At 40.1% G+C, this 24,254-nt stretch overlaps 1 protein-coding gene across 12 annotated transcripts in view; it reads right to left on the bottom strand.

Annotated features, from left to right (window-relative positions):
* Positions 1–4,616: 4,616 nt before the first annotated feature.
* The window catches only part of LOC134742364 (disks large 1 tumor suppressor protein), an 88,845-nt gene continuing 69,207 nt past the window's right edge, over positions 4,617–24,254 (bottom strand). For 11 of the 12 annotated variants that reach the window (XM_063675458.1, XM_063675476.1, XM_063675485.1 and 8 more), the window contains 13 exons: positions 18,071–18,224; positions 17,185–17,450; positions 16,820–16,953; positions 16,378–16,497; positions 15,770–15,893; positions 14,263–14,371; positions 13,577–13,618; positions 12,072–12,140; positions 7,710–7,859; positions 7,138–7,310; positions 6,859–6,968; positions 6,551–6,642; positions 4,617–6,431 (listed from right to left, as the gene is read on the bottom strand). In XM_063675458.1, coding sequence (XP_063531528.1) covers positions 6,325–6,431; positions 6,551–6,642; positions 6,859–6,968; positions 7,138–7,310; positions 7,710–7,859; positions 12,072–12,140; positions 13,577–13,618; positions 14,263–14,371; positions 15,770–15,893; positions 16,378–16,497; positions 16,820–16,953; positions 17,185–17,450; positions 18,071–18,224 — 1,650 coding nt within the window. In that variant the 3' untranslated portion in view covers positions 4,617–6,324. The remainder of the gene's footprint in view (positions 6,432–6,550; positions 6,643–6,858; positions 6,969–7,137; positions 7,311–7,709; positions 7,860–12,071; positions 12,141–13,576; positions 13,619–14,262; positions 14,372–15,769; positions 15,894–16,377; positions 16,498–16,819; positions 16,954–17,184; positions 17,451–18,070; positions 18,225–24,254) is intronic. The other variant, XM_063675503.1, reaches the window with a different exon arrangement.

Raw genomic sequence — 24,254 nt, 5'->3', positions numbered from 1 at the left:
ATCGTTTGTTAATCTGTCGCGCTCGAGTAAATCCCGTCTTGGGCTCCCTTACTATAAGTGTAATATAGTTGGTCAAACCAATTTGTCAGTCAATAACAACCAGGAATATACTCATCCCTTTCTTTTGGATGCTAGTACTAGTGTAAGACAAAGATAGTATGATTCTCTGTCTATGTTTAAAATGAGACAGTCCTTTGACAAACTATAATTATTTTTTCTACTCGTCGACTATAATCTGTGTATTACAACTTCATATGCAATAGACCAGCTATACGCGTGCGCCCGTAAGGGATAGACATAGATGACGTCATAAACGTGGGGATACCATATTGGTAAAAATTACCCCAATATTTGATATCACGTTGGGGCGATTACCCTGGAGGCAAAGTTAGCTTGTTTGACGGTATTAAAAAATTGTTAAATAAATGGCAATGGGCCGTTATTTTTAGGCGTATAAACAATGAAATACCTCCTATAATTCGCGCAGGTGGTACAAAACTAAACATGTTTAGTAAATAAAACGTAAAATAAAATGTATTATGGGTTTTAATTTAAAGAAATCACAAATCGCAATCACACCAATTAATGTACACCACATTTAATTTTCACAACATTTGTTTATTTATTTTTTAGAATTAGAAGTACGAAAAAACTTCCGAGGTCAAAATTACCCATAAAATTATGATATTTTCATCTGGTATCCCTAACATGATTGTTATGCAGCTAAATTAAGAAGAAGTTTAAAAATGGCTGACCTCAGACTCCTACCTACCTACGTAATTTGGGCGGATAATTTTACAAATAATGTTTTGTTAATTTGCGTAAATAATTGTGATATTTTTATTGAAATCGTTTGATTCTACATTGCTTTGAGTGTAACGTAATTTTACGATGTTATTCTCACATATTGCGTTAAGAGGAAGGTGTAAAATACCGTACTTACGTGTGAAAGGTTATGATCTCATATTTTTGCTCAGAGCGGCTATTACAGCCGATTACAGAACAATTCACCAGTATTTTATCAAAGTTCAAGCATTCAAAACGCTAACCATCACTATATTTCATAAGAGAAAGCACAATTTCATACAAAACAACGATAATTAAACAAGCAACGAACAAACATTACATGTCACGTACTTATTTGTTTGCCACAACCTCGGTTGTGGCAGCGGTGGAAAAGTGAAACTATGACAAGGACAAACAATAACAGCGCTTTCTCTGCTACTCCTACTGAAAGATACATAAGACTATCCCGTTCGGTCATTTTCCCCTCAGAATAATGACTAAAGCATAGAAGTCGGGCAAAAATGCTTCGCAAATATGTATACCCGTACTTTACTTCCTTACGAATTAGATAATGTGCCGAAAAGAGATGCATATATGCATGTTATTTCTCATTTACGTACGGTGTCATAAGTTTGATAATTTGCTAGGGATGTAACTGTGTCGACTTTTTATATCGATAAATTATGCATAAGTTTATGTGCCGTGTAAAATAATAATCACGAAATTGGAAAATTGATAATAGTCTGGCTAATGAAAGTTGAACCTGAAAAAACGCGGCAATTTCAAGAAATCTGTAGCAGGCGGCTCGTTGAAATGAAATGCGTGGAATACAAGGATTGCATAACTTTTACACTTTTTGTAATTTTCATATTCTAAAAATCATTAAAAAGTATAAAAATTATGCAATCCTTGGAATCAAAGAGCCGCCTGATATAAGGATTAATGCATGTACCTAATATAGCTTTTATCTCATTTGCAGTCTACCACTCAGAACCGTCTAACTATAACTCGTTTTTTATCAGTAGAAAGAAGGCGAGCGATCTTAACGTGTCGTTTTATCGAAAAACACTTTGAAAATAAGTCACAACAAATATAATATACGATCATTTACATACTTTTGCTTTCATAAGTAAAATATTGTTATATTTATAAAAAAACTTGTCAATAAAAAGACACGTGGAAATGGTTTACCGTTTTTTCTAATGCTAAAAGACTAAGTATAGTTTCTAGTCATGTACAGTCAGCTGCAGAGAAAAGGCATAGAAAAGACATACAAAGTTCTGTAAATTAGTATGGACGTGGGGTACCTTTTCTCTGCAGCTGACTGTACCAAATAGGAAATAATAAAAAAAAACGTTCGTGTAATTTTTTTTATATTTAATAATGGGGAATATTACGCGAAACTCGGCGTAGGTGGCGCCACTATCACAATCTGAGGTTCTATCGCGAAACAAGAAAATCGAACTTTCGTTATCTAACATCTCTGTCACTCTTGCGTATTCGAGCGATAAAGAGGCAGCTAGATAACGAAATTTCGGATTCGAGTTTTTCGGTAGGTCCCCTGAAAACTTGTCAAAAACCTGTTAAAGGTACAGTATGAATAAGTTACTCTACGGTGCACTAAAAAAGCTAGTGCTGCACTCTGGTGGCAGAACATTGCAGTAATATCCCCTATTCCTCGTCCTTTGGAAATCTGAAATAAAAAGTTGAGTTTTGTGACCAACAATATTAATAAAAGAAACATTCATCAATGATCATTAATGTCTTTTTTATTAGGGTTCCGTACCCAAAGGGTAAAAACGGGACCCTATTACTAATACTTCGCTATCCGTCTGTCTGTCACCAGGCTGTATCTCATGAACAGACAGTTGAAATTTTCACAGATGATGTATTTCTGTTGCCGCTATAACAACAAATACTAAAAAGTACGGTCCCCTTGGTGCGCGCGTCCGACCCGCACTTGACCGGTTTTTAGTATTAAACTATAGTCTGGCAAACACTATCTGTCAGTAAGTAAGAACAAAGAAAACTATAGGTACAGTCGAAGGCAAAAATATCGATCCAGACAAATGGCTTAAAAATATGTGAACACGATTTTATTGTCTGAGCGTACACATATTTTTGAGACTTTGGGAATGTGTATATATTTATGCCCTTGACTGTACTCACCAATTAAAATGAGACAGTCCTGGGCCAAACTATAAGAAAGCTGTAAATGTCGATAGGTTATTGATCTGAGGTCGATACATCACTATGCCAAAAATATAACCTTTCATACTTAGCAGAAAAGTTCGAAAATATATGCAAAAATCTATATAGACTTGAATGCAAGTAATAATTACATAAACAACATATCGATTTCTATGTTTAGGGTCAGGTCCTATAAATAAATTTCTTCAAAATTGAACAAAACTCACCGATTAAAGGTTATCGGTTCGTGCGTATTTTCTTTTCTTCCTGTATGCGATTTACAGCCCTCGATCACACAAGACATTATCACAAAAGGAACTTCAAACCATTACAAATAAAAACTCAGCACGTTTTCCAACAATCTTTCAGGAATAGCAAAAATATAAGTAAAATAAACCAAGATGACCGCTGAAACATCCCGAAATATTTCAACTAAAATAATACGACTATGTCAAGTTGTTACAGTTGACACCTACCTGTGAAATAACGAACATATATTTTATTTGGCTGGATTATATTATAGAACCACATAGGACCATTTGACATTTCCCTCAGTTTATCTTATGACAATACTAAAAAAAACGAAAGAACTTGCGGATTGTTGTCTCACTCACTCATAGACAAAAAGTAATAACGTGTTGTGAATACGATATCTTTTACCAAGCTTTTATTTTTGCCCGGCTTCTTTGCTTTAGTCATTATTCTAAGATTTTCCCCCTCCCCTCATGACCGATCCGTTATACTAGATTCATGTATGCAACACTACAACCTTACCCTTTTCAACGTTGTATAGTCTATGGCACTTCCGACTCGAGCATAAGAATTTTATCGATACGGTTTAGTCAATTATAAAAATTTTGAAAATAGAACTTCATACACAATTCAATGCAAATTAGCCTACTTAAACACGCTGCTGCGTCGCATCTGCTTTGTGATTGGTTGGCCAACACAAACATTTCATGTTGTAGTAGAAACAATTGCTTCATAGAACGCGTATGACACCCTTCATATAGCAACATACATACCCTACGAAAACCGCTTAGCGTTGCTTGTTGGTCTCCATAGGCTACGGTGGCCAAAATCGAGAAAAAAAACCGTCTTAAAATTGAATTTAGCGCGGAGCAGGTACCAGGGCCTCATGAGTTACGAAGAGGTGTCGTTGACCAACCCGCCGGGAGCGCCGGGCCCGGCGACCGGGGCGCGTACGAGTATGAAGGTATCGCGGGCCGCGGTAGCTCGCGTATCTTAGCTGTATACTTTTGGTTTGTTTACCTATATGAATATGATTCTAATAGTTGAAAGTATTATTTTTTGTCTCGTAGAAAAAGTATTGTATACAATAGTGATATAATCAAGCTTTTCAATCTCGTACCTTACTTAAGCAACTCAGCAAGCTTCGTTGCTTAAACACGGTACTCGACTGAAAAGCTCTCTTTTATATCAAGATTGTATAAAATACTATCCTGTAACTGATATGGAGGCCGAGTCTAGGCTAGCATAAGGATTCAACGCGGTTTTCTAATAGGTCTAGTCTAGTCTCTACGACGCTCGAGTTACTACACATTTAGCATCGTCGCCTCCCCTGCTATTATACTAGAACAGGGTAAATTAAACGAAGGGAGATCAGGTAAACTCAAATAGAATTTTCAACGTAAATAATTTTTATTCAAACTATTCTATTGAACATCACTAACTCATATACATTGTACATCTGCAAATATGGGTTCCTAATAAAATGTTAAGACCTCATTAATAATGACTAAATTAATAATTTACACAGGATAGCATGCTTCATTAATTCAATACCTACTTAACGCGATAAAATAAAATAAATACCTATTAAAATAAAACATTTCCATTATAATAATTGTTAATACAGTAGTCACATGTTAAAAATAAATTAAGATAGTTCTATTACATAGCATTGAACTGTTATATACATTATATCAAGATTTGATAATTATCAAGGAATCACGACTAGCTATCGCTAACTACCTAAATCTAAGTATGTATAATAAAACTTGAATTTTATTGATAGACCAATTACAATTTGAAAGACGATGTATTGCTAATTTATTGATATCTTTGGCAGGTAGCTATACAGGACCGACGAGGCGAATGCAGCGCATAATTACAATACAAGCTAGTCGCGATTCCTACCGTAAGTAACTGTCTTTAATATCAGTAGATAATATTTTGTCATGAAAAATAATAGCTATTTAACACATCAAACTTAAAACTAGTTTAAGTACGATGGGAATATTTATGGGATTCCCAGTATTCCATTACATTATGCAATAAAATGAAGCGACGTAAGTTGATATAACAGTAAAGTATTGCATCCTCAGAGTGCGCTTCGTGCCATATTTGCAGATGGTCATTCTATTATTCAGTAAGAAAATAAAATTCTCAATAAATAAATGTCAAATACTATTTAAATTGGTGAGACACTTCACACCAGATAACACAATTGCTTACTATAAAAATGATCAACAAACAACTTGCACCGCGCCTAATGTGTCGAGGAGGACATTAGTGCAGAATATGTCATGAGATTCAGTGGCTATAATATTTTGCCGCTTGAGCAAATAATCCTGATAATGCAACGACTTAGCCTAGCCATGGGCGCGTGAGGTGGGCGTGGGGCTACTCCTAGATTACACTAGAACACGACGGCCGACGTACCACCGGCCGTCCATAACACTAGCTTGTAATTATTACACTATGTCAACATCACCGGTGCACCGTGACTCGTCAAGTAATAGTAATAACTTCACTATTATTAAACTTTAATAACATGACGAAGATTCAAAATGTATCTAGCAACCTGAGTAAATTAACATGATAATACAATTTTAAATTTGTTTAATATACAATCAATTTACATAGGTAGTGGATCGAAGCGCATAATTATTAGTGGGATTCTCCGAGTAACTAAAATTAGTATAGAGATAAACAAGGGTACAACTCGATACAAACACCGCGTTTGGTCAACACCATCGCTAGTCAATAGATCCGCACGATAAACTTAAGCGTAGTGCACATGCTACAGCGATTAGCGAGTCATTGGTCAACTTTACGCACGAGTGATAATTTACATTAAGTAGATATTTAAAACGGTAACTTATGCTAAACGAACTCCGGGGGTGGGGTATCGACGAAGCGGCGGCTACTCGTTAAACTATAAAGGCGATTTTACCGAATGACGCTCGGGGCGGTCCTATTTCCTAATGATTGCTCATGTGGCCGGCGCCGGCTCGTGCGGTTGCGACTCGAACATTCATCTACCGCTGCAGGCAGGGAGCAGTCAGCAGGGGCCAGGGACACGTACTCGAGGCACACGGACGGCTACAGCGGCTCGCGGCGCGGCACCCACACGCTGGGGCCGCTCTCGGCCGTGATCACGGCCTTCACCTTCGAGTAGATCTCCTCCGGCGTGTCGCCCGTCACCACCGCTGCGAACCGACACTATGTTAGGCAAGCAGACTCGACACGGAACGGCGGTAAACGGGGGGGGACAATAATGTTTGGGGTTAGCGCTTATTTAATAAATCTTAACAACTCGTTTACTTACCAGTAAAGTATTCGGCGAACTCTTGTTCCATTTTCAGAGCGCGCTCAAAAGTTTTTTTTGCCTGTTCCTCAGTCATCCTCTTATTCATTTCCCTAAAAAAAAAGTATATTTAGCTCTCAATTTTTTCTTAGGACCTATTCCAACATTTTCTACAATATGATCATTTCATTAGATAGGTAGTGCATTTTAGTAAATAATGTCAAGTGACAAAAAAGATAGAAACGCGTGGGGAAGAATTTATTTATTACACGGTAATTCGTAACTTATTTCTATTCTAAGTATAAATAGCATAGTTAAGAAATACTCACATTATAGATTCTACACTCTTTGGTTTAATAAATATGGCTATTGGATAAAGTTGTGCCACTTGCAATCTCTTAATGGCATTTCCGCTCACGTCTAAAATGCAGTGTTTACCCTGGAACAAGTAAAATAAATAATTAGTATAAATACTTCTACTTGTAGAGCAAAACGACTGTTTTTCAAACCCATCCGAAATTAGACAAAGCTGCTACATTTGCCATCAATATGTGACTTATGTACGATTATTTATGGATTTGACCGACTATAATCGGCCATTCGAGTACCTTCTCGGCGACCTCCCTGACGGAAGCGACGGAGGTGCCGTACAGGTTGTCGTTGTACTGGCCCGCCTCGATGAACAGGTGGTTCTGTATGTCCCTCTCCATCTGCTCTCGGCTGCCTACGAAGTGGTAGTCCCGTCCGTCCACCTCGTAGTCGCGCCGTTGTCGCGTTGTGTCTGTAAACCAATATGCTTGTTGTATCAACACTGTACCGCAGATTCACTGTCATGGACCTTCTTTAGGAGATTTCTTCTCTAAAAACACTTACGGTGTTTGTAGTGTGTTAAATAAACTATTATACGAAAATCTCATACATACGCTGACATAAATTTATTACAAGAAAGCGATTATAAACCGCTTGCTTACTTGTGCTTGAGCGTATAAAAATTAAGTGTAGCAACTTAAGGCCTCATAGGCGTTCGAAAGATAAAAGTTCCGTCTTCTTTCAGATAACTTTAATAATAACTGGATACTAAGTTTTTGCTACTCGTACAGAGTGAGTAGTGTATTCGGGTAATGTCGAATGTAGGACAATGGTGTGCCAAGTCTGTCTTACGTTTTATTAATTTACTTACGCGGCACGCAGCTGCCGAACTTGTCCGGGAACTCCGATATGAGGTCGTCGTTGATGCGGTCCTTGAGCGGCCCCAGGATGATCACCGGCCGCGTGTACGAGATCGTCAGCTGCTGCACCGTCTCGTACGACAACACAGTCTCGTCTTGACCTGACACGCCAACCATCATCAATATAACTCGCAGACTAAACACTTAAATGACTGAAAACCATTCTAATCAATTAGTTTATGACTTGAATGAATTTAATTACGCACACTTGTAATTTAAGTGAATTTATTTATGTGAGGTTTATTCATTTATGAGAATTGTGACACAAATTGTCCAGGTTTTCGAGGGCCACATTTCGTGTTACTTAAATAAGCGGGTCTGTGGGTACGATTACCATCTTTCGATATCTTTGATGTTGCATATCCGACCACTTTCGATTAACAGGAAGCGATGAGCGAGTTTTCAACAGGTAAGATATTTGGGGGAAACATAGTCGATCGCTTTCTCGCTGTCGGTCAGACGGCGGCCTAATAAAGAAGATTGAAGTACCTACATTACATGTTTTCGTGTTTTAGGCACACCCATAGGTAACAAACTATCGTCCTCTCCGTGTGCGTACAAAATACAATCAAATTATTTCATTGATTGCAGACAACAATTATAGACCACGTAACCATAAAAGACTGGTAGTTAAAATAAAATTGACCGCTAGCAACAGTGTACATTTGAGCCTATTCTCCTATTATAGGTATTACTGCATATATCCTGACTGACGAACTTATCAACGCAGAGCCTAAACAACGAAATCTAGAAAGTTGATGTGATGTACAAACATCAGGTTTCACACACACACAAAATTTATTCCCTAAACAAACTTGAAACTTCGTAAAAAAACAATATTAGAACACAAGCAAAGTAGCTTTCAGCGTTTTGCAGCAATTTTAAACCAAAACCTAACGGTGTTGAAAGTTTGTATCGAATAAGACTATTTTTTTTGTTAGCGATTTGAAATTACGTTAAAAGAAGATAGAGTTAGACCAAGACAAGTCTGCAACGATTTTGATAGCACACGCAGTGCAAGTGTTATTTTAAACGTCAAACTTCTATGAAATTATGACGTACCTACCTATAAATTGTGTTGCATACGCTATCAAAATCATTGCAGACTTGTCTTGGTCTAACTCTAAGTCATTTTAGCATTATTAAAAATATGGGTCACGATTTTTTTTCTTTCAGAGCGATCACTTAATCATAAAATGGTTGTTGGAGACCCTTATTCATTTTGTATGGGTACCCTAAATAACGATTTTTTTTTAATATCCATGATTGGTTGATTTAATATCCATGCCAAATTTCAACTTTCTAGCACTAACGATCACGGAGCAAAGCTTCGGTCAAACAGACAGACGGACGAACATGGCGAAACTATAAGGGTTCCCAGTTGACTACGGAACCCTAAAAAGGTAAACAGAGTTAGGTACTGTACAGCTAAGGACATTAATTTATAGGTTACCGAAAGTATATACATTTATTATCCATAATCTTATAATCTGTTAGAGCCACTTGCACCATTCACTAACCCGGCCCGGGGATAAACGGTTAAACTTGGAGTTACCAAGGTTACCAGTACAATTTGACACTGGGTTAACGGGTTAGTGGGATGGTGCAAGTGGCGCCAACTGTATTAATAGTTATTTTTAGTCTGCTGAGGATTATTACTAATTGTTTAATTTTAGACGCCTTAAAACAGACATACCTAATACGTAAATATGGCCCTCACTAACCTTAACTTTATAGATCCGAAGCGTGCTGGATAACTATGTACGCAGTAACTCACAAACTATTTCAGGCGTGCAATACCTACTTCTACAAAAAAATTGGCTATTGGGAGTTTGCGATAGCGATATTACGATTCTTAAATGTTGACTTATGTCTAACAATGCCATGTAGACGCCGGTGGTACACAATGCTGTAAGTTATGGAATAGTTAAAATCGGATTATATTAGTTATTTACGATACAAGTGCGAAAAATAAGGAATTCGCAACGAATTACCTATTCGCACGTGTGTCGTACAACGTTTTACAGTACATAATATGGCCCTTTAAATTTTCGACGTAGTTACGTAATGTGCTTACCGGTGTCGTAAAGTAGCACCATCAGATGTACTGTAAAATTATTTTGAGTGTATGTTAGTATTATGTGTTTAGATGTAAATATATTACAGATATTGATTTTTAATGTTTTTGTTTGGTTGATATGCGTCTAGTTTTTATCAGTGAACATATTTTATACATAGTTTATAAGTACCTAATGGGTGTTAATTAATCGATCTGCAAAATATTCCTATTTTGAGCAACAAAAATATATATTTGGTCAGCCAAAATTTGTATTTGATCAGCAACTTAAGGTTAGCAAGTATTTCAAAATCAGTTCGCAATTAACGTCATAATGAGCTGCTCTAAATTGATTTGGTTGGCAAATTAATTATTTGATCGGCAGTAAGCGATCCACCATTAATCAAATTTTGTTAAGCAGTCAGTGGGTAAGCGGATTATTTTATTTTGGATTACAATTTAACTGATCCGCAAAAATTAGTTCTAACCTAACCCACTTTTCTAGTAGCAGTTGGTTTCTGTAAAGGTCGCAGTTCTAACCTAACCTAACCCACTTTTCTAGTAACAGTTTGTTTCTGTGAATCTCGCAGTTCTAACCTAACCTAACCCACTTTTCTAGTAGCAGTTGTTTTCTGTGAAGGTCGCAGTTCTAACCTAACCAAACCCACTTTTCTAGTAGCTAATATCTTCCATTTTACACCTATAATACTCTCAAAGTACCAAAACGGATAAATATCACCAACAAATACGTTAGAACACCGCAATGTGACTGCTAATAATCATCGAATTAAATGCACGCACACGATTCCGCTCCGCCTGCAACCCTGCCGATTTTTCAAATCAAACGCAACCCATCTTATTATATCAGATTACCATTTGTTTAATATGCATACATCTCAATTAAACTGCCAACCAATTTTTAAATCTTGCTGACTAAATAATAATTTTGGAGCTCAACTATTTATTAAGCAGATGGATATTGGTTTATAATGTTGACCGTTTGTGAATTATTTGCTGAACAAGAGTTGCAGCTCGATTTTTATTTATTGCCGGCAACATATTTGTATGCTGCCCAAATGATTTAATGGCTATTTTTTTTGCAGATCAGTTTTAAAAATCGGCCAAGTGCGAGCCGGACTCGCGCACGAAGGGTTCCGTACAATGGTACGGGAAAAAACAGCAAAAAAATCACGTTTGTTGTATGGGAGCCCCATTTAAATATTTATATTTTTCTGTTTTTAGACTTTTTAGTATTTGTTGTTATAGCGGCAACAGAAATACATCATCTGTGAAAATTTCAACTGTCTAGCTATCACGGTTCATGAGATACAGCCTGGTGACAGACAGACAGACAGACAGACGGACAGCGGAGTCTTAGTAATATGGTCCCGTTTTTACCCTTTGGGTACGGAACCCTAAAAATGGCTGACCATTTAATCACTTCCCGTACCTAATTACTTGTTTTCCTCATTGAACTGAAATAGAGTGAGTGCGCAAAAGTGTTGTAAAATGTATAAGAGCTTAGTTTACTTAATAAGCAGCAAAACTTACTTTTAACCCACACGGTTTCAGTCGGATGACGAATTGTCACTACCTACACTATTTCTATATCATGCTTGTAAATTTTTTCCAGAATACGTGACAATAAAATTCAGTCAGAATTAAGTAAAGCATACGGGAGGCGCTTTAGTTAATCCTCGCTGATAAAATACTACGAGACCGAGGTGCTCGAAGCGGTTGTGCACATCGTAATAGACACTTCGTTTGCTAAGCGAGTAAATAATTACAGCGGCCCTACTTCATAGAAGCGTATAACAAACTAAATCTAAAAACATCAGCACAGCATAATTTCTGAAAAACTAAAAAAATCAAGCTCGAATGGTATGTCGTGAAAGTCGATGTTTGGTCGGCATGCTGAGTGCGGTGCACGGTGGGCGTGACGCGTGGGTGCCATGCGTGCGGCGCCGTGCGCGCCTGCGTGCCGCGGTCCACGCGTGCTTCCAGTGGCCCCCCGCCCCCAATCCCCCCTCCCCCTCGCGACGAGCCGCGCCGGACCCTATCGGGCGCGGCGGGCCGATCGTTTATCACGTTGTATGATTGTAAAAATAACCCAACATAAAGAATGACAACATAATAAAAAAAACTGGAGTGTTATTGAAATGAAAACTACGTCTCTAATTGATGATCATAACCAGAATGCGGGAGGTAAGGTATCGGCTACGGCACTCGCAAGCTACGCCTCACTCCCAAAACTTACTCTCGTCCTCGAGATAAATGAGCGTTATCTCCTCCATCATGGGAAGTTCCACTCGGTACAAGATTTCCCCTACACGTAAAAAAATTAACGTTACATACATTAAAAAACTTTAAGAAGCGCCCGGGCCGCGCCGGAGGTGTAAACTCTAGGGGACTTTCTGGAGCGAGGTATCCCGGCCCGTAAGAGACCGACCGACTTAACGAGTCGGATGAGACAGAAAATTTGAAATCGTGTCATGAGTAGCTTTAGGAAAAAAAATGCAAAAGAATAATACGCGCGAGTAATTGAATGAACAGGTACGGCGGCGGTATACCTAGGTATATGCCGGCACGTAGGCAACTAGAAGCACGGGAAGGGTCCCGGCGCGCGCCGCTGACCCACATACACTACACGTGAACACATCGCATCGCCCACACTCTCACCACCCAACCCTGTTTATCTGTACTGTACCACTTGACGATTCTGCTCGATGTCATCATTGGGACCCAAATAAAAATAATATATATAATTATGCTCAATAACACATGGTTACTTTAATAATTGCGTGCACGAATTGTAATTTCGGTCGCAAAATAGATAAAAGTACGAAACGAAATATTGATTGTTATTCCATGATTTTGTGTTCCGAAAAATAGCCTAAGTATAATAAAAAAATGCGACGATTCATAAACCATATCTACATACGAACTATATGTTTAAACCATAGCATACGTAAGCACTAAACAAAGTTGTGTGGTAAAGAGGTGTTTGACAAAAAAAACTTAAATACTTTCTAACACGCAACGGTAATAAAGTACATAGCTTGTCGTCGGGTCGCTCACAACATCACAGTGTATTGGACAAGCGACTATGATGCCGGCACTGGAGTAACAACTAAAACCTATAATAATAAAGCACCGTCATGCTTTACCATAGACACTACAAGCGATAATTTACTCACACAGATCCAGGACAAATTTGAAATTCAATTTAATAGTAATAAGACCAAATGGACTACTTTAATGAAGTCTATTGAATCGTGTTTCAAATTACGCAACGAGCCCGAGCCGAGGCCTGACGAGACATCAATACCAGTGGAATACTTCGAGATATATGCACTATGAAAGTAATAATATACTTGGTAATATTTGGGATAAAATATAAATGAACATATATAAGTTTATTTCAAATATACATACACATTATATATAATTATAATCTTGTTAGAAGTTACTGCAGAATGCTAGCAAGTGTGGGGGAGTCAGATGATTCATAGCAACACAAGTCACATAATTAGTACGGTCTTGTAACATAGAGCCTATATAACTGTTATTCACGTTTAACTCGACGTGTGCGAAATATCTGTGGTTAGAATAAGCAAATAGCTTTTATAGAAAAACGTCCTATCTTTAATACAGTGGTTATTAGCCAGCCGCATGAAAAAAACTGCGTAAATGTCCTACGATACGATAAACAGCGAAATAGCGAATGTAATAATGTAGGGCGGTAACCATATGTGCACTTACCATCGGCGTTAGTGTCCTCTTGTGTATAACAAAGCATGAAAGCTGTAACAAAATGTTTTGATTGAGGTTTAGATAACAGGGGTGTAGGTAATATAACCCCGCTTCTCGATTTTATAGCACTACAAAAACTGTCCGCAAGACGTTTACGGTTTCTTATCAGACACATACCTACACAACAACTAGTGAACATAATTCAGTCGCATCAAAAGTTGTGACCTTACCAGTTTGGGTAGACATTCTTCATTATAACTGCGTGGATAAGCCAACACATACATTGAACAGCGTAATAGCTATTCCGCCCTAGAGGAATGCATAACTAAGTTATGAAAATTAACAACCCAACCCAAACTGGTTTACGGCGAGATATGTTGCATTTGTGATGGAACACAAAATGTAACCTACCCCGCAGGATTTCCGGATTCTCGTTTACGGAATTTGTAATGCTTTAAAATCGGGATATTTTAGTTTAATTTTAACTTTCCTAGACTCCTTCCAGAAGTTTCTCAGCAAACCCATTAGACAAGCCGTCAAGATTTTGAGAAATGTGCTACCAGACACGATTTGTGGAGATAGTTTCAAATTATATTGGGGAAAGGGAAACTGCATTTTTACATTAGGGGCAAAGCATACTTTGTGTGTTTAGTAACGAATATAAGCTTAAGTTTGTAACCGAGAATAGTACTTACGTTCCTGGTCGGATCCGTCTTCAGACTTGCCATCTTCTCTGCTTTTCATGAAGGGGAATCTCCTGCTAAAGGACAAGGTCCGTTTTTTTCTTTCTAAAGTTGACTGGCTCTGGAAATACGTATAAAAAATATTCTTAACTGCTGAACATGTACAGCTGCAGGACTGTACCTATACGAGATGTGTTCTCAGCCCATAGCCAAACTTTGTGAGGAGTATATGTAAGTTATACCGAGCAACATTTAGTACAGGACCAACCCCGAAATCACGAAAAGATATTAGTTATTAGATTTAGCTCTCTCAAAGGAAACATCGACTTCTTATCAACCGAAATGTAAGTATTAAACAGCCTTTTTTTTGGAAAAACGCTTTATATATTTCACATTTTTTTCAATACTGTGATTATTTAAATTAGTGAGCTGCGAAATTGCATGGACACATTATGAATGTATTTATTAAGTGGGCAAGTGGCCAAATTCCATAGAATCTGGGTCGCGAAGAGTAAGCGCAGGTATGGTCGTGCCCCACTGGCGGTGGCGGTGGTATAGTTGGGAGTCGGCTGCTGTACTCGTTTATAGGTTAGGTACTGACCGTGCTGACGGGCGTGCCCTGGCCCTGGAACTTGATCTGGCAGCCGCGGGCGCGCTGCTAGTTGGGAGTCGCCCGGTGTATATAGGTAGGTTAGGTACTGACCGTGCTGACGGGCGTGCCCTGGCCCTGGAACTTGACCTGGCGGTCGCGGGCGCGCTGCTAGTTGGGAGTCGCCCGGTGTATATAGGTAGGTTAGGTACTGACCGTGCTGACGGGCGTGCCCGGGCCCTGGATCTTGACCTGGCGGTCGCGGGCGCGCTGCTAGTTGGGAGTCGCCCGGTGTATATAGGTAGGTTAGGTACTGACCGTGCTGACGGGCGTGCCCTGGCCCTGGAACTTGATCTGGCAGCCGCGGGCGCGCTGCTAGTTGGGAGTCGCCCGGTGTATATAGGTAGGTTAGGTACTGACCGTGCTGACGGGCGTGCCCTGGCCCTGGAACTTGACCTGGCGGTCGCGGGCGCGCTGCTAGTTGGGAGTCGCCCGGTGTATATAGGTAGGTTAGGTACTGACCGTGCTGACGGGCGTGCCCGGGCCCTGGATCTTGACCTGGCGGTCGCGGGCGCGCTGCTAGTTGGGAGTCGCCCGGTGTATATAGGTAGGTTAGGTACTGACCGTGCTGACGGGCGTGCCCGGGCCCTGGATCTTGACCTGGCGGTCGCGGGCGCGCTGCTAGTTGGGAGTCGCCCGGTGTATATAGGTAGGTTAGGTACTGACCGTGCTGACGGGCGTGCCCGGGCCCTGGATCTTGACCTGGCGGTCGCGGGCGCGCTGCTAGTTGGGAGTCGCCCGGTGTATATAGGTAGGTTAGGTACTGACCGTGCTGACGGGCGTGCCCGGGCCCTGGATCTTGACCTGGCGGTCGCGGGCGCGCTGCTAGTTGGGAGTCGCCCGGTGTATATAGGTAGGTTAGGTACTGACCGTGCTGACGGGCGTGCCCTGGCCCTGGAACTTGACCTGGCGGTCGCGGGCGCGCTGCTTGCGCTCCCAGCGCTTCTTCGACGGAACGATGCCGATGGCGTCGGGGTCCGTCGTGTCTAGCCGTCTGCGAATATGGGAACGACGAGAGTTCAATCGACAACCGACAAAATAAAATCAACCGCAACTGTTATTGTGTAGGAGAAACTTGCCTATGTAATGTAGAGATGGGCTTTAGGTTAGGAGTTGGGACCATATGCATATAATGTTACTTCGGTTACCGCGATAGTTACTCAGGGAATAAATTTATTAAATTATTTTAAAACGGGTCACTCACGTATTTGTATGTTTTAAAGCTCAAGAAAAAGCTCATCGTTCGTTTTAAAATAAAAATAAACTATGAAAACGGATTATATCGCGTATATTGAATTTATAATACATCCCGACGTTTCAAACCCTTTACAGCGTTCGTGGTCAACGGGTGACTGAGGAAAAGCTACAAAGTGCAAAAATACCCACATACAAAAATTAAGGCTGGTTTCCCGTATTTTTTTTATAAAAAAAAATGTGATAAACACTAAAGAAACCAATAATACGAAAATATAAATTACCTGGCTTGCCACCATTCGTCGTCGGACGCGTTGGTTACGTGCAGAATGTCGCCGTATCGGAATGGAAGCCCCCGCGAGGGTAGGCCGTCGTCCTTTATCGGGTCGTAGTCGAAAAGTGCTCTGTACAAAATTAATGGCAAATTACTGTTAATTTACTCGACATCTAATTAATCCTTTTTATTCCATAGGTTCTTAACGCATTAACAAACTATATTCCGATTTACAGTGAAATGTTTCTTAACCACCTAATTTACACTTGAAGTCTTTGAACCATAGTCACCAAAGGATAGCATAGTAGGCAGAGCAGTTCAGAACACATCTAGGCGTCGATGGCATTTAAAGGGTTTGTTCAGGCCCTCGTGACGTATAAGCATCAAATCTAAAGACTCCAAAATTAGAAATCCCTAAATGATAGAGATCATTAGTTATTCTGATTCCTCACCTGACATACAAGGATCGTTTCTGTGACGTCCGCAAAAGAGTGTGATGCTGTTTCAGTTCATTGATTCGCGCTTCAAACTTGTTGTACTCTTGTGGTCTATATACAACTGTCAACTTTACATTCTGTCCCGTTCCCTAAAACCACATTCACATTGTTAATGTAAACATCACATTTAAAAACAAGCCACAAATATGAATGATCGTTTGTATATTAATCTATGGCCCATTCTTGACTGAACATTCATTATAAATATTATAATTTATTAATTCATTGCAGGATACAATTAAGAAGCTAAGTATTGAAGCACTATTTTCTTTATATAACTCGATGTACATGTATCGCGGACACCGGACAGGTTATGTTACCTTTAAAGCTTTAGCCGCCTGCTCGTGGGTGGCGTTGGTGATGTCGGTGTCGTTGACGGCCAGCAGACGGTCGCCGCGGCGCAGATGGCCGGAGCGCTCGGCGGGGCCGCCCGCGAGCAGGTAGGACACGTAGATGCCGTGCCCGTCCTCGCCGCCCACGATGTTGAACCCCAGCCCCTGCCCGCCCTTCTCCAGCTCCACCACGCGCGGCTCCTCCGCGCTGTCCGTCACGTCTTCCCGGCGGAGGGAGTTGGCGACGCTCGACGCTAAACATAGATACGATACATTATTGCGGGTGCGCCGGCAACTGACAGGATTGACAGGTGTGATAAGCGATGCGAGGTTATCGACAGAAGCGGCTGACGTTACTTCGACGATTACTTTATCGATCACATTCGGGTTTCCGGGTTAATCTTATTCGGATCCTTCCTAATCAAATAAAATGTTATCATATTACATAAAACTTCAATTTGTATGACTGATACATTTTCACTGTATAGTCTTATCAAAAATCGAGTTGACTCCAGCAGTTAGGCATTTGTTAGAAAACCAGCCAAGTGAGAGTCGGACTCGCGATCCAAGGGTTCCGTACATTTTTAAAAGTTGTATTTTTTTTTATGTGAAACGTGATTGAAATGTCTTAAAAAACCCGTAGGGGTCGGATCAAAAATCAAGTAATTAAGTCCGACTCACGCTTGACTGCACATTTCTAATAGGTTTTCCTGTCATCTATAGGTAAAGAACTATGGTGTGAATTTTCTTTAAAATTTTAGACCCAGTAGCTTCGGAGATAAAGGGAGGGGGGGGGGGCGTTGGTCATTTTTTGCGTCCTCGTGCGTCACGTTGGCAGGTTTACGTCCCCGCGCTGTATACAGAGGACACTCACGCGTGTTGGCGCGCGAGCTGCGTGGCGAGGGCTGGCCGGGCAGGTGCGAGTGGCGCGGGCCCGGCACTAGCACCAGCTGCACGCGCTCGCCGCACGCCTTCAGAGCGGCCACTGCGTCCTCGTGCGTCACGTTGTCCAGGTCCACGTCACCGCGCTGAAAACGACAATAGTGTTCATGTCCAACTGTTTATGAGCCAAACATAGGTAGCGAAAGCACAAAAGGCCTGAAATACATAATAATAATAATAAGCCCGCAGGGCAGCTTGTTGGCGAGCTTTTGGAGAGTGATGTCCCCACGGTGTTAAAGGGCATAACGCCGCGAGTAACTTCGGAGAAAGCGCAGCACACCTCTCGACACCCCTGAGCCGCTGACGCCGGTGTTGCGCCTGGCCGTCTTTACGATGGCGCATCAGGTGCCCATCTAACGAGTGGCGAGTCACCGCCTGCCTTGATAACTTGTGCAAGCAATGTTATGGCAGGTGTCCGGACTTCTTTGCAATAGCCCAGTCTTTTTTCCACCCAAACTTAAACCATAGACCAAGTACTCTGTCCATATTCTCTACAATAGCTTCCAATGCCTGCTGAAACCGGTTCAAGGGTATCTATTGATGTACCCGTGAATGGGTTCCAACAGGCGTTCTACATGGCATCAAATCTCTCCAAACGGTCTCTACGTGTTGGATCTATATCCCCACGCACGCCTTATAAATGACCGGGCTCGAAAGACCCGAGTTTTAAAACGGAGATACACATAATAATAATAATAATAAAATGCTTTATTGTGCACACTACATGAAAAAAGATACAGACATTGAGAAAAGATATAAATTGGTAGGTAACAACAGGCGGACTTATCGCTAAACAGCGCTCTCTTCCAGACAACCCTCAGATAGAGAGATGGCGAACGAAGCGGTAGCTCACATAGCTCAGATCGAACTTACGATGCAAGCGTTGTAACATAGTTCTTCGATTTTTTTGGTTACCTACGCCACAGTGTGCTCAAGTTATTTAAGGAAGCAGGAGCTAAATGTTTGCATTATTCTGTAGGCACATACATAGGTATATTAAAATGCAAGATTACCGGCAGCAACGGTCGTTTGTAAATCAGACATCACAGACCATGACCTGATTGTGACAGGTATAAGCACAAAAACTTCTAAACAAATCCAAAACAAACGATTTGTGAAGAAAATTGATACTGAAGGCGTTAAAAATGAACTTCGAAACTCTGATTGGTCCGGAGTCACTTCCGCACTCACAATGCAAGAAGCTGTTAAGGCCTTCAACCAACTGTTGCTTGACGTTATTTCCAGACACTCAGCATATGTAGCCACTAGCCGATCCAAGTTTACGATTAAGCCATGGATGACCCCTGGGCTCATCCGGTGCTCAAGGCATAGAGATCATCTCCACCAAAATTGTCGCAAAAATCCAAATGTTCAAATCCTGAAACAAATTTATATTCGCTACAAAAATTTCCACAACGGGCTTCTACGGAAACTAAAATATAACTACGAATCAGATGAGCTAGAAGAAAATAAGAATAACCCTAAAAAACTCTGGAACTCCATCAAGAACATCACTTACACGACGAAAAATGTACAAAAACCAACAGATCTAACGCAAATTAACAGTCTCCGGATCTCTCGATTACTGTAATCAGTTTTAAGCAAGAGTTAGCGAAACGGTGGCCAACGACGTGCTCAAAACCACTAACAAAACTCAAGAGGACCTTGCACGTGTAATGTCATCAAATATTTCTCCGCCTCAGTCTCTTTTCCTAATTGCAACTAGCGAATCAGAGGTTGAGTCGATAATAAATAGCCTGAAACCAGATAGCTCTCCTGGTCTTGACGGGATTACAAATCGTCTGATAAAGGCCATCAAAAGCTACATTATCACTCCCCTCACACACATTTTCAACCTTAGCTTGTCCGAGGGTATCTTTCCTGAAGTATGGAAAGAGGCGGCGGTCATATTACTACACAAAGCAGGGGACAAATCAAATCCTAGTAATTACAGACCAATTTCTTTGCTCGGGGCTCTTTCGAAAATCCTGGTCAGTAAGCGCCTGGTTAGTTTCCTGGAAAAAAAATAACATAATCTCAAAACGTCAGTTTGGCTTTCGCGAAAAAAGGTCGACTGAAGACGCGGTGGTACTTATGACAAAGTTAATATCAGGATACCTGGACAATAACGAAAGCTGCATTGGTGCCTTCCTTGACCTAACCAAGGCGTTCGACACTGTTTCATTCCCAATCCTACTAAAAAAACTAGAACTCGTAGGAGTGAGAGGGATCGCCTTGAAATGGTTTAGCAGCTATCTGTCAGGCCGAACACAACGAGTGAAGATAGACCAAGACATAAGTAATCCTATGGAAATCGGTTTCGGGGTCCCGCAGAATAGTGTTCTGGCTCCTATACTATTTAATGTTTACATTAATGACATAGCTTCAAGCAATTTACCAAACGCTGATATAATTTGCTATGCCGACGATACGGCAATTATCTTCCACGATTGCAGCTGGGCAAATGTTGCTGAAGCCGCAGAGAGAGGTCTGTGGGTTGTAGCTGACTGGCTAAATCGCAACTTGCTCACACTCAACACTACAAAAACAAAACTCATCTGTTTTCATAAAACAAAAGCCTCAGCTCCTACTTTTTCACCCAGTATCAAAATTCACACTTGCAACCGAACCCAATCACCAACATCTTCCTGTTATTGCCAGCCGATCGACAGGGCGACTTCCATAAAATATCTCGGGGTGGTAATTGACGAAAAGCTGGATTTCAAGAACCACGTAACAACCACAGCAAATCGCGTATACGCAAACTTATTTACGTTTTAAAATTTTTAAGAAACTGCAAACAAATCATTGCTTAGAACAGTCTACATTAGCATCTGCCAATCCGTACTTGCATACTGTATAACTGCTTGGGGTGGAGCATGCAAAACCCACATGCTTACACTTGAAAGGGCGCAACGAGCCGTTATCAAGGTCTCCCTTCGAAAACCAATTAGATATCCTACCAAACTAGTGTACAGCGATCTAGATGTCCTCAGCGTTCGTGGTATCTTTATCCTGCGTGTGGTGTCAAGGATTCACGGAGCAGTCTTGAAGTCCCCCAACTACGACTGCATGCTACAAAAACGCACGTTCAAAGTCCCAGTTCCCCCGACTGTATCAGCCTTCGCTCAACGTCTGCCTAACTTCACCCATCCTTTTGTCTATAACAAAGTCAATACTAAAGTCAGTTCAGAAACAAATATCCTCTTGGCTGAGCTCTCTTTCCTACGAGGACATAGAAGATCTTCTAAAAGTTGACAAATTAATAAATTTCTCTTTTCACATACACACACACACACATATACACACACACACACACACACACACACGCACGCACGCACGCACGCACGCACGCACGCACGCACGCACGCACGCACACACACACACACACACACACACACACACACACACACACACACACACACACACACACACACACTCACACACACACACACACACACACACACACACACACACATTCACTCGCAACAATTAACTTGATCGATTCGCACGCTGACAGATAACTAAAATTCCAATAAGTATAATTTAGTTAGTTTCAATATAATTTAAGATAGTTTTATAATGCTTGTTTCTTAATAATTTATTGTAAAAAATGTGAAATTAATTCTGTTTTCTATCTCCTCTTCTTATAGGCTTTAAGTTATGTTAATTAATTGTATAAACTCATTAGAGTCTGGGTTACCTACGAGACAGGCTAAGCCTAGTGTAGGAACCAGAGTAACCTGACTAGTACATTTCTATGCCAGGTACATTTTGTCAACTGTGTTTAATTAGGTTAATCTTAACAACCCTGTAAATATTTTTGTGTACCTATATCTATAATATACCAATATCTATAATACAAAATATTCAACGGGTTTCGTAGGTAGGTGGTACCTACGAGTATCTTTAACCAAGTGATACTTGTAAGGGCAACCCTAATAATAAATGCAAATGAAATCTTAAGTAGTAGGTACTTACCTATTCCTAATACAGTAGTCTCGACGTAGTTACATGTTGCCTTTTTTATTATCATAGCATGTATAACCTTGCGGCTTGCCTACACGCAAAAGTTTCTTTGACGATATCTAGATCCCCACTATGTAACAATAGCCCTTTCATTAACTTTCAAGGCACGCGACGTCGTACGTAGAGTACAACATGTTACATACAAATAACAAATTAAATACAATCGTACATGTATGCGTAATTGCGTATGAAATACTATTATGCTCTCTTACGAGTCGAAGATGGCGATAAACAATACAACATTTTTCTTAAAGTTAAAAGAGGTTTCTTACAGTTATTTTAGTGTCTGAGCAAGAGTGACCCAAATTCAAGCGAAGGCTTACGCCATTCTAAAAAGTACCTAAGCAGTTGTGGTCGGAACTGCTAAATAAATTAACGGTCGATTAACTAAAAAAAACCGGCCAAGTGCGAGTCGGGTTCGCGCATGAAGGGGTCCGTACCATTACGCTCAAAAACAGCACAAAAATCACGTTTGGTGTATGGGAGCCCCACTTAAATATTTATTTTATTCTGTTTCTAGTATTTGTTGTTATAGCGGCAACAGAAATACATCACCTGTGAAAATTTCAGCTGTCTAGCTATCACGGTTCATGAGATAGAGCCTGGTGACAGACGGACAGACAGACAGACAGCGGAGTCTTAGTAATAGAGTCCCGCCTTTCGTCGTTGTCGTTGCCTTTTGCCCGCTTGAGGATTTCACATTTATAGAAATAGAAATAGAAATGTTTATTTGCCAGAATACGTTACAATTAGGTCTTAATACAGTTTTAGAGTCAGTATTCAGTCGACATAAAGCCAACATGCAAAACGTTTGTAAATTACATTTACAAGTAGGGTACATCAGGTACATGCATATAATTTAAATAATCCTAATACAACAACGTAAATTCATTACAAATAAAATTAAAAATAGAAATACTTATAAATTGCACATTAAAAAATTAAGGTAAAATAAAATGGATTGATATGTCAGAGTTATGTCATGTAAAACTTTAATAGTACAATTGAAATTTAAATAGGCCTATTTGGTAAGTTCGCTGCGGTAATTAGTGTAACTCGTAATTAAGAGCCCATCAGCGTGCTCACTAGCGCCACTGCTAATTAATTGTGATTATTTAAATTTAACGATAGACTTTTTTAAAAGGGGGCCGGTACGTATTGTATTTTGTATTTAAGTACCTTTTGAATACATTAGGTATAATAGTTTTTACGTTGCTGGATTCGTCAATCTATGCGTCCAAAGTTAAAACGGCCGTTTTTGTTTTGAGTTCATAGTTCATAGATCGACGAATCCAGCAACATAAAAACTAGTTTGATGTATTCAAAAGGTACTTAAATACAAAATACAGTACGTACCGGCCCCCTTTTAAAAAAGTCTATCGTTAAATTTAAATAATCATAATTATTTAGCAGTGGCGCTAGTGAGCACGCTGATGGGCTCTTAATTACGAGTTACACTAATTACCGCAGCGAACTTACCAAATAGGCCTATTTAAATTTCAATTGTACTATTAAAGTTTTACATGACATAACTCTGACATATCAATCCATTTTATTTTACCTTAATTTTTTAATGTGCAATTTATAAGTATTTCTATTTTTAATTATATTTGTAATGAATTTACGTTGTTGTATTAGGATTATTTAAATTATATGCATGTACCTGATGTACCCTACTTGTAAATGTAATTTACAAACGTTTTGCATGTTGGCTTTATGTCGACTGAATACTGACTCTAAAACTGTATTAAGACCTAATTGTAACGTATTCTGGCAAATAAACATTTCTATTTCTATTTCTATAAATGTGAAATCCTCAAGCGGGCAAAAGGCAAGCATTTATCGCATCGCACGGCAGTAGCACTTTTGTTGTTGTGGGGGCGACAACACGAATACACTAACACTTCCAGATGTGTTCTTGACCATGAACAGCTTGTCGTTGAGCTGCACTTCTAATGCGATGATCCTTCCCCACGCCATGATCTTAGTGACACTCATAAATCTCGTAGCTCTGTCAAATTGCACGCCTCACGCCATTCATGTTGTTAAATGATACAAGCTTAAGTAGCAAGTGTTTAGATATGTAC

This window comes from Cydia strobilella, chromosome 1, assembly GCF_947568885.1.
Source record: "Cydia strobilella chromosome 1, ilCydStro3.1, whole genome shotgun sequence".
Classification (NCBI taxonomy): Eukaryota; Metazoa; Arthropoda; class Insecta; order Lepidoptera; family Tortricidae; genus Cydia; species Cydia strobilella.
The sequence above is the reverse complement of the archived record's forward strand: the minus strand, read 5'-3'. Positions and strand labels throughout refer to the sequence as shown.